The sequence below is a fragment of the Musa acuminata genome, chromosome BXJ2-8 (genome assembly GCF_036884655.1).
Source record: "Musa acuminata AAA Group cultivar baxijiao chromosome BXJ2-8, Cavendish_Baxijiao_AAA, whole genome shotgun sequence".
Classification (NCBI taxonomy): Eukaryota; Viridiplantae; Streptophyta; class Magnoliopsida; order Zingiberales; family Musaceae; genus Musa; species Musa acuminata.
This window is the reverse complement of record NC_088345.1, coordinates 39902709-39916499: the sequence shown is the minus strand read 5'-3', so window position 1 is coordinate 39916499 and position 13791 is coordinate 39902709. Positions and strand designations below refer to the sequence as shown.

The following is a 13791-nucleotide window of genomic DNA, read 5'->3' as shown; positions in this document are numbered from 1 at the left end:
CATTTGGCTCATCACTGGAAGATCCATTTTGGAGACAATTGATGTTGATGTCATGTCATGTCTTTCTTTTTTCTACTATTCTTTTCTAATATATTTTTATATTAATTATGTGATGTAGGATAACCCTAAGAAAATGTTTAATGTGAGAGATTCAGTTGGAGATGATGATAATAAATAAATAAAAATTAAAACATAGAGAGGAAATATTTGAAAAAAAATATTAATTTAAGTAAAAAAATAAATATCATATTAAAATGATAAAAGTGGACTCGCTCGAAGTCTCTAATTTATATTAGGAAAAATTATCTTCTCTCACTACTCGTATATTTTATCAAAAATAATAATATTATTTATTTAAAGATTGATGATCGATTATAATTCTTATCCTTTTTATATATGCCATAAATACAAGAAAAAAATAAATTAAAAGAAAATAAAGATGATTTAATACATTATTATATTTTGTCATCTTCTAAGAAGATAAGCTTACAGAATAATATTATAAAATAGTATTTTTCTTTTTGTTACATAATGCTTTTTATTTTTATAAGATGATTATTCTTACAATATTTTTATTTATTTATTTATTCTTGATTATAGTATGATTTCTGTTACTGCTAGTGATAGAATCTTGATGCTTTTTTTCATCATTAAACTTCAACTTTCTTGCACACAGAGTGAAGAATATTAATAATCATTAAGAAAAAATTATTATTATATTCACAGAATAAAAATAATATGTATCGCTGTTATTCTTCTTAATCGATGCAAATGAAAAGTCAATCAATTATTTGTAACGTAAATACGCATAGTTTTTGGGTTTTGATCACCACTCCACTACAAACCCGGTCCGGTTCGACCGGTTCATCGACAGGATCACGTAAACCCGCGTGACTGCCCTGCGAACCATTTACTCCTCCGCGGTATACCATAACCTCTGTCGCCTATTAGAAACTCGAGTGGTCCCTCCCTCACCATGCCCATTCCCCTCTCCCGTCTTCGCCGTATCACGTTAATCTAAAATACTACTCGGAGCCAGTTCCTCCCTCTCTCTCTCCCGGCGCGGCCGCCGTGGCGACTCCGAACGCCAACCGAAATGCTGCGATCCAACACTTACTCCGCGCCCTCGTTCTCTTTCTCTTCCTTTACTCCGCCGGCGTGGCGCCGCGACGATGGCGGAGGAGAACCCTTCCGGCTTCCATTCTCCGGAGCGCCGGTCCTTGCCGTCCGATCGGACCCCCTCCGGGCGTTGGCAGAGCTGGTCCGGAAGCGGGTAGGCGACCGGGTTGCCATTGCCGCCGCGCCTGAGTCTCGTACACGCTCAGGTTCAAGATCGAGAGCCCGGAGCAACCTCTCCCTCCTCCTCGCTCCTCTACGAGGACCGCCACCGGATTGCTATGTGGATTTTCCGACCCCTCCAGCGGAGCTCAAAGACCCAAAGTTGTACCATTTTGCCATCTTCTCGGACAATGTCCCTGCTTCATCCGTAATGGTGAACTCCGTCGTCTGCGATGCTTCCGTGAATGCCTTCCATGTCGGATCGGATGTACCTTGGGGCAGCGCAGTTCATGTTTCCTTTGAAAGATCACTCCGGCTTCCACATCGAATGGAGAGCCGTCGAGGAGTACAAGTTCCCCCCAAGTGTTTTTATGTGCGCGGTTCTCCAGCAGCTCGAGTCTGCAAACCTCCAATGGTCCTATTTCGACAACAAGCTGGAGAATGCCACCCAAAGACACAAACATGAAGATTAGGAACCCCAAGTACTTGTCAATGCTGAACCAATTGAGGTTTTCCTTGCCTGAGATGTACCCGAAGCTTCACAGAATTCCTTTCTTCACAGCACTGTGGAAGATTGATAAGGACGGGAAAGTGAAAGGTTCAGTCGATACATGTTTCAGATTGCTTCGTTCTCATTATCAGTATATGAACTTATCCCCTAAGAATTTCTTTGATCTTGACGCATGGAGGAGAGAGATGTGCACTGAGTAGTACATTACTGGCAGAGTCTGGTGAGTTACTATTTTCTTAGCTATCTCCTTTATGTGTAATTGTATCTTCCGGAAATTGAAATTTGAAGCTGCCGTGTATTTCTTATCCAAACAATAAAGGAACAAAGAAGGGAAAAAGTAAACAAAAACTTGTATGTGAAATTCTTCGAGTAGGCTAGAAATAAACAAATACGAATCTGTGATTGAAATAAGTGCAAGTGAAGGTATGCTTGATTTTGTATTCAGTAGACATTAGTATCTTCTCAGCAACTTCATATTTGTAGACATGATTTTATTCAGGAAAACTTTGTGCTTGGTAAATTGCATGTTATTCAAGCAAAAAATACATAAATCAATGTACATCTTTTTCTAGCATTGTTAATCAGTAGAAAGTCCTTGTTTTAGAATTTTTTCCCTCTAGCATCACAATAAGGAGCCTAGCAAGAGGATTAGATAAAGAATTACTTAGTCCATTATGTATAGAAGTTTTAGCCTACCAGAATCCATTGTGTCTTCTGGATGAAGAAGAATTCTTTGATGAATATGACAAGAAACATTCTAGCATTTATGAACATGATGTAATATTAAGGAAGCAATCGCATCCCACTTTGACATGGTATGGATTAAGTTGTATGGCGGCTGAGTAAGTAGCAGATTGCTACCTAAATCACATCCCACATTGACATAATATCTATAGACTGTCTGATGTGGTAATAGTGTCATCGATTAAATTATGAACCAAACCTTTAGTTGATTTCCAAGGGGCATGTATTAAGAGTAATCATTAGTAAATTATGTAGCATGAGAAAAATTCTCAAATAAAGATTGTAAAGGGCATCATAAACAATGAAAAGTGCCACAAGGTTAGATTTGACTTCGTTTAGGTCAAGGACATAAATGACTATTTTTTGTAGGAACTAACAGAGATCAAATTGTCAGCATACCAGGTGCCTTGAGAACTTATTTACTCCCTCATCATGTAATGGTCCAGCTGGGTTATTCATGTCGCCATGAAGAAGAAACTTAACCATGGTGTTAACACTTGGTTTGATTCTAAAACATGCTTGACATTGGTGAGAAATTCAACCTGAGGAGTCATATATGCAAAAAGGTAATTGCTGCAATAATTGTTGCAATCCTGCAACAAAATGTTTGGACACCTCAGGTGGAGCTTGATTAGGAGATCAAATGTGTTTCTCGTTGGAACATGTATTGAATCAACATCTTTTAACATTTGAATCTTAAGTTTTTCAGAGAAAACAATAATAATCTTTTAGTAGAAATCATCTGTATATATCATCCCATTATCGCACAAAAAAGTGTATAAATCATATGTTATGCCTAAAAGATAACATTTTTATCCTAGTCTTATGTTGTAGCATATTGAGGGATATTTGTGTAAGCACTTAATACAGGCTGAAAATGGATGTGATTTGATGGATGCATTTTAATCATGAGGCATAAGTTTGTAATATTCATAAAGCACTTATGTTGTATGGTTCAGTATTTTAACTGCTCAAGGTGTCTGCAAAATCCCTATGTGATAGACCTGGTGAAAATGTGGTGAAACATAAAGAGTATCACAGAGAATGTAGAAGATGCAACAATCTTAGTGTTTTGTGATAGGCCAAAGGTCAAAGGTGTGGATATTCCATTGTCATGATGTGGACATGGCTGATGAATTAGGCATTAATACTGTTTCGAAGGGCTACAATGTAGGTGAGGCCGAAAAGAATACCACTAGCAGCGACTAAAATTGAAAGGAAATGAAAAAAAAGGAAATAACCAATTACAGTACTAGGTACTGTTCATGGATGTATAAGCCTTTCAAAGAGTTTTGTGAAGGATATGTAGCTGAAGCAACTATAGTGATAATAGAATGATAGTGGTGTCGACAAGGCATGCCTTTTACTCATTATTTACCAATGCTTTTAGGTCCAGATCTTTGGGTTCTTAGAACAAAACTGCAGCTATCTATGCTTTAGTGCGTCTTTTGTGGGGGTCAGGCCAGACAAGCAAGCTGATATTCTTAGTAGTAGTTGACATGATTGTCTATTCTGAAAGGATTCCTTTTTCTTGTTCAAATGGTTGAGAAGTATGATCACTCTGAATACTGAATGCTACTTCTTAGACAATGAGTTCATGATAGTTGCTTTGTGTTGTTTAATTTAATGATTAATGCTGAGCTAACGAAAGGCATCAGATCTGGGATTTCAGAGTGCCTCCTACAAATTGTATTTTGCAGTTGGTCCTGAAACACAAAAGGACATGTATGTTGACATTAGATCCAAAGTCAATGGGATTGATCTTAAATAATAAGTTCTAATAGGAACAACATAGAAGGGAAATTAAGTTCTTGAGTAGTTGTTGCATCTGGGTTTGGTTACTCAGTAACCAAACATCTACCTGAGTTGCTGCCTCAATGTTGGTTTTCTTGATGTCTGTGTAATGGTGAACTCCTATAGTAACTTTACCAGCTACACTTTGAAGTGTTATTGATGCTATAATGCTGATGTGCATGTAGGAAACAATGCTTGTAGTCGATATGGAGCTTCTAACCAAAGCAGAGGAATAGAATTATGTTCTCAAGTCAGAGAGGTTTAGGAATCAGAATCTGTTAGCTTTTTCTTTTTTTTTTGCCAATGACACTTTTCTGCAGAGGCTTTGGATTTTGTACAATCAACACAGAATAATGTTTCACAGAATTTTCTCTCTGGACTTCATATCAGAGGGCTTTATCCACACTATTTTCTTTTCCTTATTTTTGGTCATTGTTACAGTCTGTATTTTATATAGCAATTGGCCTGCAGAAGAGCACATTAGCCAACCTGTGTTTGCATTGTTTTTTCAGCACATTTCTCATCCTAAGCTTAATAAATGATGTAAATTCTGTTTACAGATCCTCATCCTGGTTGATCTCAATTCCAATCCCCATGAAGAACCCACTTGAGCTTGCAAAGGAATCAGATACTAAGGTATGCCTTGTCTTTGATGTGATTTAAACAATGTTACCCTTCCTTGAATTAAAAGATTCCACATTAGTTCAAACTGGTGAGGCATTCTTGAAGCAGGAAATCCCCACCCTCTTTTACAATTGCAACTGCAATTTTTATTGCACCAAAGATGTCAATTAATTTAAGATGTTCAAATCAAATCTCATCTATATTGATGATCCTGTTTCTGCTGGGTGTGTAGATTTGTGAAGTAGCAAAGCCTGCTATTTTACGCGGTCATTGCATTGAGGGAAGAACTTCAGATGTCGTGATGTGGCAGATGGTTTCAGATTTATCATTCTATGAAGTTGTTATTTGAATTTTGCTTAAGAAGAGCTCTATCCTCCTAACTGTGTATAGCATCATTGAATATGTAAATTCTGATGAGTATGAAATCTCTCATGTATATAGAGAAAGAAATGAGATTGGCAACTGAGTTGTAATACTAGAATGAGCTTCTCTTGTCTTTAGAGAGGGGAGTGGAATTCTCCAATTTTTGTGCTTGGAGTCCAAGAGCCATTTCCTCATTACTTCTCGACAGAAAGAAAAAGATCAAATCTCCTCTCCATCATTTATATTTTGCAAAAGAGACTTGATGAGATTTTGAATAGTTTTGGAGGAATTCTTGTATGTAAAATACCCATTTCCTCCTTACTTCACACACAACTCAACCACATACCAATGTATCCTCTTTCAGTTTTTTCTTTTCTTTTTATTGGTGTTATTTGCGTCTCCTAAAATTGAATGGTTTTGTTTGAGCTTAGTCTCAGGGCACGCATACTCTTAACCTGTGCTGACACACGTCCTGCGATCCGACGTACCACATCGTCCGGATGATCATAACAGGTTCGAGATCTCCATCGCATGTTCTTGTTCGTTACGCTCGCCCGCGGGACATCGTACCGGAAACCACCGAACGCACATGCTTGTTGGACCGACGTCATCGGTCACGTGCCAATCCTCCCCGTTTAAATTGATGGAAAATGGAGTTGTTCTTCCGCTGCCCTCCGTATCAGATCCGGAGCTCCAAACCCTAGAAAAGGGAGACGAACGAGGGAGAGAACCGCCCGCAATCAATAGCGTTTCTTTTCCGCGGATCGATCCCCTATTTTATCCATCGTTCTCACGTCGATCGATCTTTCCGGTCGGCGACCTTCGGATCCATCACTAGGGTTTCTACCGTCCTCGCTTGCTTTCCTCGTCGCAAGATGGCCGCCCATCCGTCGAGTGCCGAACGATCTCCGCTTTCGGCTCAAGTGGTAGCGGATTCGTCTTTGTTTGGCCTTGCTTCGATATCTTGTCTTTGTTGTATCTGATTTGGAGGTCGGTGGTTCAGGTAGGGAACGCGTTTGTTCAGCAGTACTACCATATCCTCCAGCAATCGCCTGAGCTGGTGTACCGATTCTACCAGGAGAGCAGCAAGCTCGGGCGGCCGGATGCCCATGGCGCCATCAGCTTGGTCACCACCACCAATGTGAGTGCACATAGCCCTGAGTTATCTAGTTGGGTTCGATTATCTTTCAGAATGATGATCATTTGTTTTTGATGGCAAACTTATTACCCAAATTGTTCGATGGATGAGATGCAGGCGATCAATGAAAAGATATTGTCTATGGGCGTTGTTAGAGCGGAGATGAAGACGGTGGACGCCCAAGAATCTCTTGGTGGCGGTGTGCTTGTGCTCGTGACAGGGTACCTCACTGGCGAGGACAGTATTAAAAGGGACTTCACCCAGTCCTTCTTTCTTGCTCCCCAGGACAAGGGTTATTATGTCCTGAATGACATACTCAGGTTTGTAGAAGAGGCCGATCACCAGCAGGGACACCAGGGTTTGGCTAATGGCACTACCGAACCTCATGTAGTGGAACATGGTTGGTCTTTCTAAGGCTTAAGGCTTCATTGTCCTTTCATCTGTTGTCTTCATTTGGGAATTTTATGCTTCTTTCTTTTTACTTGCAGATTTACCTCCAGAACAAGAGCAACATGCTCCAGACCAAACTATCTCATTGCCAGTAGGAGATGAGGAGATGAACGGGGGAGAAGTTGATAATCCTGAAGACAATGGGGAGATTGTGGAAGAGGAAGACCCTAGTTGTGAGGTGATCGATGAAGTTCCAAACACTTCTCAGGCAGTTGTGGTTGAATCAAATGTCAATACTGCCCAAGAGGAAGCGCCAAAGAAGTCATATGCTGCAATTGTAAGTGTCCAATTTGAATATATTGTAATAATTACCTCTTTTACATTGACTCTTATTCTCATCAGAATGCCAATTTTACTTAGTTTTAAACAGATGAATCTGAAGGGTATGCTTTTAGCTAGTGCTCCGGACATGTGTGGACTGTTGAAGAGTTTATTAATGATATATATTAATTAATTTTTTTTTTCCACTACTTCAAGTCTCCAACCGGCATTCAGAAAGATATAATTCGCTTATGAAATTTTGCAGAACTGTATTTAAAGAATCTAGTTGTGTAATATCTTGTTCGACTTTGGTTGCAGTTGAAGGCGATGAAAGATAAAGCTTCTGCACCAGTTACAGTATATGCTCCTTCTAGGCCAGTATCAATTAAAACAGAACCACCGGCAGTCCCTGTTCCTCCTGCAACTCAAGCAACTGATATGCCCACATCCAGTTCTGCTGCTGAAAGCAGCAATGTCCCAGAAACAGATGGTTATAATTATTATTATCTTATTGATATTTCAATTAATTAACTTCAGTGTAGCTCTGTGTTCTGGGTTTCATTCGTTCTATGCTTCTGTCCAGCTGATGGATATTCCATATATGTGAAGAATTTGCCTTTGGATGCCACACCGGCTCAACTTGAGGAGGAGTTCAAGAAATATGGTCCTATTAAGCCAGATGGCGTACAAGTTAGAAGCAATAAGGTTGTTTTCTATTCATTGTCCTTTGATGTTTACTTCAGTTCTCATTACCATTTTTTGTTGCCAATTATCTAAGAAAACCATTTATTAATTATATGCAGCTGCAAGGTTACTGTTTCGGTTTTGTAGAGTTCGAGGTGGCTAGTGCTGTTCAAAGTGCAATAGAGGTGACTCTATGAATACTATCACTAGCTTTTTCCTTGTATTATTATTTATTCCCTGCATGCTACTTGTAGTATTGGTGGGTTGCTATTAAATTTGGTTAAGAGCTCAATGAATCCTCATTCAATTTTGTAAGTGTATAAGATTCATGCCCAATAATTTAGCTATTAACTATTGAAATTGGTTTGTGCTTAATGTAAATATAGGTTGTGCATCATGGCAACTATGGTATATTAGATTGTACGTACAGTTTAAGTTATGTTGGAATCATTCCTTGGCCGATATCATATACCAATGAAATCATGAAGCAACCATCATCTTAGATTATTATTTCACAAAGTAACATATATCAAGAATTCAAGATTAAATTTATTGGATTGATTTGTTTGATTTACTAATAAACTATTGATTATAAGTTGAGGATCTATTCAATAACTTGATGGATGGTATCATCTTGCGTGTTGACTAAATGTCATTTACTAAAAATGCTTAGTGAACTTGTGGATTATCAGTATTGCTTGGGTACTTTGGTGCATCTTGGTACTCTATTAGAGGATTTGGATTTGAGAGTAGTTATTAAGAAGTCAACTTTTGTGATATGTGGAAGATGCTTATATGAGTACTTCCAGGGAGAACCTTGTTTTTCTTGAGCTTTGATATTTCTTAGACCTTTGATGTTGTGCTTTCTTTTTGTTCCCTTACGATGATACAAAACTTAAGTGAGAGATTGTAGTATCTAAGTGTAGTCCCTTTATTGGAAGTAGAAGAATTGAGTTGGTTTGTAGGGCTAAATTAGACTACTACTTTTGATTTTTCTTAAGCAGCTTGTGTGGATGGTTGAGGCTTATTAAATTAATTGATAAGCTATTCCATCAATTCATGTTTTGGTAATTCCTAATTTTATGACATCAATTTTATGAGGAAGCTTTGTAAGCGTTTGGGAGGAGAGAGAAGCATTTTCCTCATGGCCACTGGGGATTCCTCATTGGCGGCAATGCCCATATCACATGTTCCATATGTTGGCAAGTTGGTCTCTAACTCCTCTTACGTTCCCACTTTTGTGGGCTCCATGGACATTGTGTTGTTGAAACCTTCCTTTTAAAGCTTCCCTTGTTCTCATGACGATGTCGCTGTTGGAGGCATTTCCTTATCTCGTGAAGATGCTATCACTCCGATGGTCTTTATCACCATTGCCCTTTCTATTACCAACATTAGTGGTCTGTTGCTAAAGCACCCCCGTGGTTGCCTTCCCCTTCTAAGGTTGCTCGTGTCCTCAAAGAATCTGATATTGTTAGGGTTAGTGGATGACTGATCGTTGTAATTCCTTCCTTGACCACCCCATCAATGATTCGCCTTCCTCTTGTTGGTGTTTCTTCATTGTTGGTCAATCTTGTCCCTTCCCTCCTAGTTATGATTATGGTCGATGTTACCCCTTCTCTAGTGTCCTACATCGATTTTGATTCTTCGTTGATCCATCTTTCTGGCAATTTGGGGTCCTTCGTCGACAATCACCATTGTTCTTCCCTTGTCGGTCAACACCAGTGGTGCCTCGTTTGTGACTCCTCTTGTTGTTGGAGTGATTTCGCAAACGTTCATTGTCTCGTGTTCCTCGCCTTATTCGTCGGTCGATTCCATCTCTTCAGTGATTAAGGTTGGTGGAGGGGTATCGGTTGCGACTCCTTTGTTACTTGACGCCTAAACTATGACTCTTGTCATCAATGACTCTTTGCAGGTGACCACGATGACCATTGATTCTTGCTCGTCGTCGATGGTCTCCACCGTGTTGGACCTTGCTATCCTCGATGGAGTGGTCGTGCCTCCTATCACACGAGGAGCTATTTCATGTGATGTTACAGTGCTCTATGTGTCCCCTCTTTTGGATGAAGTTGTGACTTCTTGCTTCCCTTATTCGTCGAGCGCTTGGGTTGGCCTCACACAAAAAGCATGCAGTTTTTTGTTCACTCGTCTCCTAGCTTGTGAGATTTTTCTTATTTCATGAACTACTTTTTTTCTTGTATGGAGTTCTCAAAATCCAAGCATTTTAGGAGGAAATCCTTAAGGGAAAAGAGTACCAAAAGAATTTGCTGATTGGTTACTTTGTTGGTTCTCCGGGTAAATGCTTCTTAGAAGCCTTCTGGTTCCTTGGAAGGTCTCTTTATGGATGTTGGATTCTTGATCTTTCGCTTTGGGAACCGAAATGATCTTAATAGGGTGTTGGATTTTGGCCCTTGGTATATTCAGAAGAAATTCCTTATCCTTCGACCCTAGGATTGTGATTTTAATTGGAGAAGATCGATTTTCTTTTAATTCCAATTTGGGTAAAATTATTCAACATTTATATATTTTTGTGGATGCTTAAATTTCTCAACTCTATTGCTAGTGGCATTGAGAAGTCTTTGTTTATGGATCAACTAACTAGTAAAAAGAAGTGTAATAGCTTTTCAAAAGGTGTGCATTGAAGTTCCAATAAGTCGAAAGCCTTTTAGAAAACATTTATGCAATTTTTGACAATGAGATAGGGCAAGCGAGGACCAACAAAATAATCAATTGGTAAATTCTTTCAGTACTCTTCCCCCTCAAGAATTTCCTCTTTAGAAGCTTCGATTTTAAGAACTCCATTCGAGAAAGAGAGAGGTTCATGGAATAAGCAACATCTCTTAGGCTTCGAGATTGGAGTTAACAAAGAACTCCATGCTTTCTGTGTAGGGCCAAACCAAGCATTGGATGAGGGGAGCAAAAAGTCACAGATTCATCCAAAAGAGGGGATGTAGAGAGCATTGTTACATCGTGGGAAGTATAGCTCCTTGTGCGGTAGGTGCTATCCCTCTGCCAAAGGTGGTAGGTCCAACATGGGGAGACCCTTGATGAAATAGTAGTCATCGTAGTCACCTAGAAAGAGCCACCGAGGTAGGAGGAGAGGTAGCACATGCATCAAGTAGCAAAGGAGCAGCAGTCGATACCCCTCCATCGGCCTTAATCGCCAAAGAGATGGAATCGGTCAGTGAATAAGGGATCACCAACGAGGAATGTGAGACATCAACCATCTATGAAATCACTCCAACAGCAAGAAGAGGAGCCATAAATAAGGCGCCATTGGTGTTGGGTGATAAGGGGAGAACAACAGTTATTGTTGGTGAACCCTTGGTTGCTAGAAGATGGATCATCGAAGAATTAGAATTGAAACTGGATGATAGAGAAGGGGCAGCATTGGCCTTGATTGCAATAGGGAGTGAATGGATTGGATTGGCTTATAGTGAAGAAACACCAACAACAGAAAAGGGAATCATGGACAAGGTGGTCAAGGAAGGAATTGCAGTAGTCAGTCGTCTAGTGGCCCTAATTGCATCAGATTCTTTGAGCACACCAGCAATCTTAGAAGAGGGAAGGCAACTGCTGGTGCACTTTGGCAACAGAAGGGGTAAGCAGCGGCGCTAAAGACCATCAGAGAGAGAACATCATCACGAGAAAATGAGATGCCTCCAACAGCGGCATTGTCACGGGAACGAGGGAGGCTTTGAGAGGAAGGCCTCAACAACATGAGGTCTGTGGAGCTCGCAGGAGTGAGAGACCACCGCATGAACAGATAGAGCCTGTGAGATGGGCACTGTTGTCATAGAGGGATCATTGGCGGCCATGAGAAAAATGCTTCTCCCCTCCCTAACTTTAGCAGAGCTTCTCTCACTTCATCTCAATATTATTCTTGTCTTTTTGCAAAAAAAACATCAATTTTATACACATCTTTCTATGTATGTTGTGGTAAAGGGGCTCAAGTACTGTAAAAATCATGTCTATATCTATATCCAGTAAATGGAAAGTTATTTGGATATGGATAATAGATGTGTGCTAAATTTTTTAATCATATTTCTTTAAGATAGATATGGAATAAATAAACAGAGACCAATTAAAATTGGATTTAAGATGGATATGAATGTAAGTTCGACATAAGTTCCACATAAATCAGATAAGTTGCTGACATGTAATAAGAAATGAACCCAAATTTATCAACAACAGTTTGTAGATGGAACAACTTGAAGGTGGATGTAATAGAAAAAGAAAGGAATGAAAAGATGAATTTATTATACATAGGGAAACATATCAAACATTCGTTTTGCTTTTATCAGTGCAGATAATATATACTTCTATACTGCTGATTGCTGATGGAACTGTTCTATATCTATGCCCATAATTGGTGGACTTGCATTTGCAGAATTTGGATACTGACAAATATGACATGAATACACATTTGTGAAAATATATCTTTCTCCCATTGGATACGAAAACAGATTTAAACAAATGTTACCCTATCCATTGTATCCATATGCTATCTATGTCTTTTTATTTATATCTACGAGACCAGAATGAGATGGTACAGGTTGATCTATGTTCCTGTTAACTATCTTCATTTTGATGAATAAAAAGGGCATCTGTGAAACTGTTGGAAACTGGTCAGAGTAAGCAAATACTAGGGCCAGAGTTGCTTGCTTGATATTTAAGATTGGCAAATAAATTTCTATAATGGGGCTTGTTCAAATTGCAGGCCTCGCCTGTAACGATAGGTGGTCGCCAAGTTTATGTCGAGGAAAAGCGGGCTACAAGTTCAAGAGGCAAGTGTCGAATAAACTCTCTATCCTAGGCCTTTTTGTATTCATAGCTACACTCTTTATGTTTTCATTTGTAACATTATTTGTTTGATTTTTTTTTTTTTTGAAACAAAGGATTTAGTTGTTTTAATTCATTATCACCATCAGCAGCACATTTATTGCAAAATTTGTTTTTCTGCAGTTAGTAACAGAGGAAGATTTCCACCTGGTAGAGGGGGTGGGTTTCGCAATGACTGGAGAGGCCGTGGTAGTTATGGTGGGAGGGGCTACAGTAGAGGGGACTTCAATACCAGACCTGAATTTGGAGTCAGAGGTAATGGTAGGGGAGCCTCTTCAAATCGTGGAAGTGATGTTGGGTACCATAGGGGTTGATCGTATCGGATGAAGCCGGTGGTTTAGGAAGCCGTGATGGTTCATCAGCCATCAGTAGATCTACCAATAGTTGAACTAAGGGACTCGCCCTCGGGATTGTGCTCTTTTTGGTCCTTGGATTAGTTGGAATATTGTCTTTCCTATTGTTCTAGCAACAACTCAAGAGTGGGAGGTTTTGTTTTGTTTTGTTTCTTGCACTCTATTTTTGCTAGTAGCCAACACAGAGAAATGTAGAATATAAATGTCATGAGGATGGTGTTTGATTTCTACATGTCATGATTAACTTATGATGCCCCCTTTTTTGAGTTTAGTTTTGTTTCTTGCACGCAGCCAATACATAGAAAGGTAGAATATAAATATGTCATGAGAATGGTGTTTGATGATGATTAGCTAATTGCACTCCCTTTATCATAATAGGTTTTCCTTTATTTAGTTTAATTTTTGTTTCTTGCATTCTATTGTTGCCAGCAGCCAATATATAGAAATGTAGAGTATAGATGTCATGAGAATGGGTTTTGATGATGATTAGCTAATTGGTACCCCCGTTCTGGAATAGGGTTTTCTTTATTTAGTTTTGTTGTGTTCCTTGCACTCTTATAATTTTTTCTAGTAGCCAATGCATAGAAATGTAGAATAATAAATGCCATGTGAATGGTGTTTGATGATGATTAGCTAATTGTGCCCCCATTTTGCCATTACGGTTTCCCGTTTTCTCTTCCCCATTAGCTAATTGTCTTCTTTCCACTTTGCCATCGATGAGTGTGTGTCAGTGACGGAACTCTAGGATTGAC

The 13791-nt window shown here is 39.2% G+C and overlaps 1 protein-coding gene and 1 long non-coding RNA gene across 2 annotated transcripts; both read left to right on the top strand.

Annotated features, from left to right (window-relative positions):
- The first annotated feature begins 1058 nt into the window (after positions 1 to 1058).
- On the top strand, positions 1059 to 5468 carry LOC135618430 (uncharacterized). Its single transcript, XR_010489007.1, has 3 exons — positions 1059 to 2009; positions 4888 to 4963; positions 5184 to 5468. It is a non-coding gene; the product is annotated as an uncharacterized LOC135618430 (long non-coding RNA).
- Positions 5469 to 5976: 508 nt separating this feature from the next.
- On the top strand, positions 5977 to 13287 carry LOC135619470 (nuclear transport factor 2-like). Its single transcript, XM_065121506.1, has 9 exons — positions 5977 to 6240; positions 6318 to 6455; positions 6570 to 6852; positions 6941 to 7179; positions 7482 to 7653; positions 7747 to 7868; positions 7967 to 8032; positions 12565 to 12631; positions 12810 to 13287. Exons 1-9 carry the CDS (start codon positions 6190 to 6192, stop codon positions 12998 to 13000), a joined length of 1329 nt encoding a protein of 442 aa, XP_064977578.1. The 5' UTR covers positions 5977 to 6189; the 3' UTR covers positions 13001 to 13287.
- The last annotated feature ends 504 nt before the right edge of the window (positions 13288 to 13791 follow it).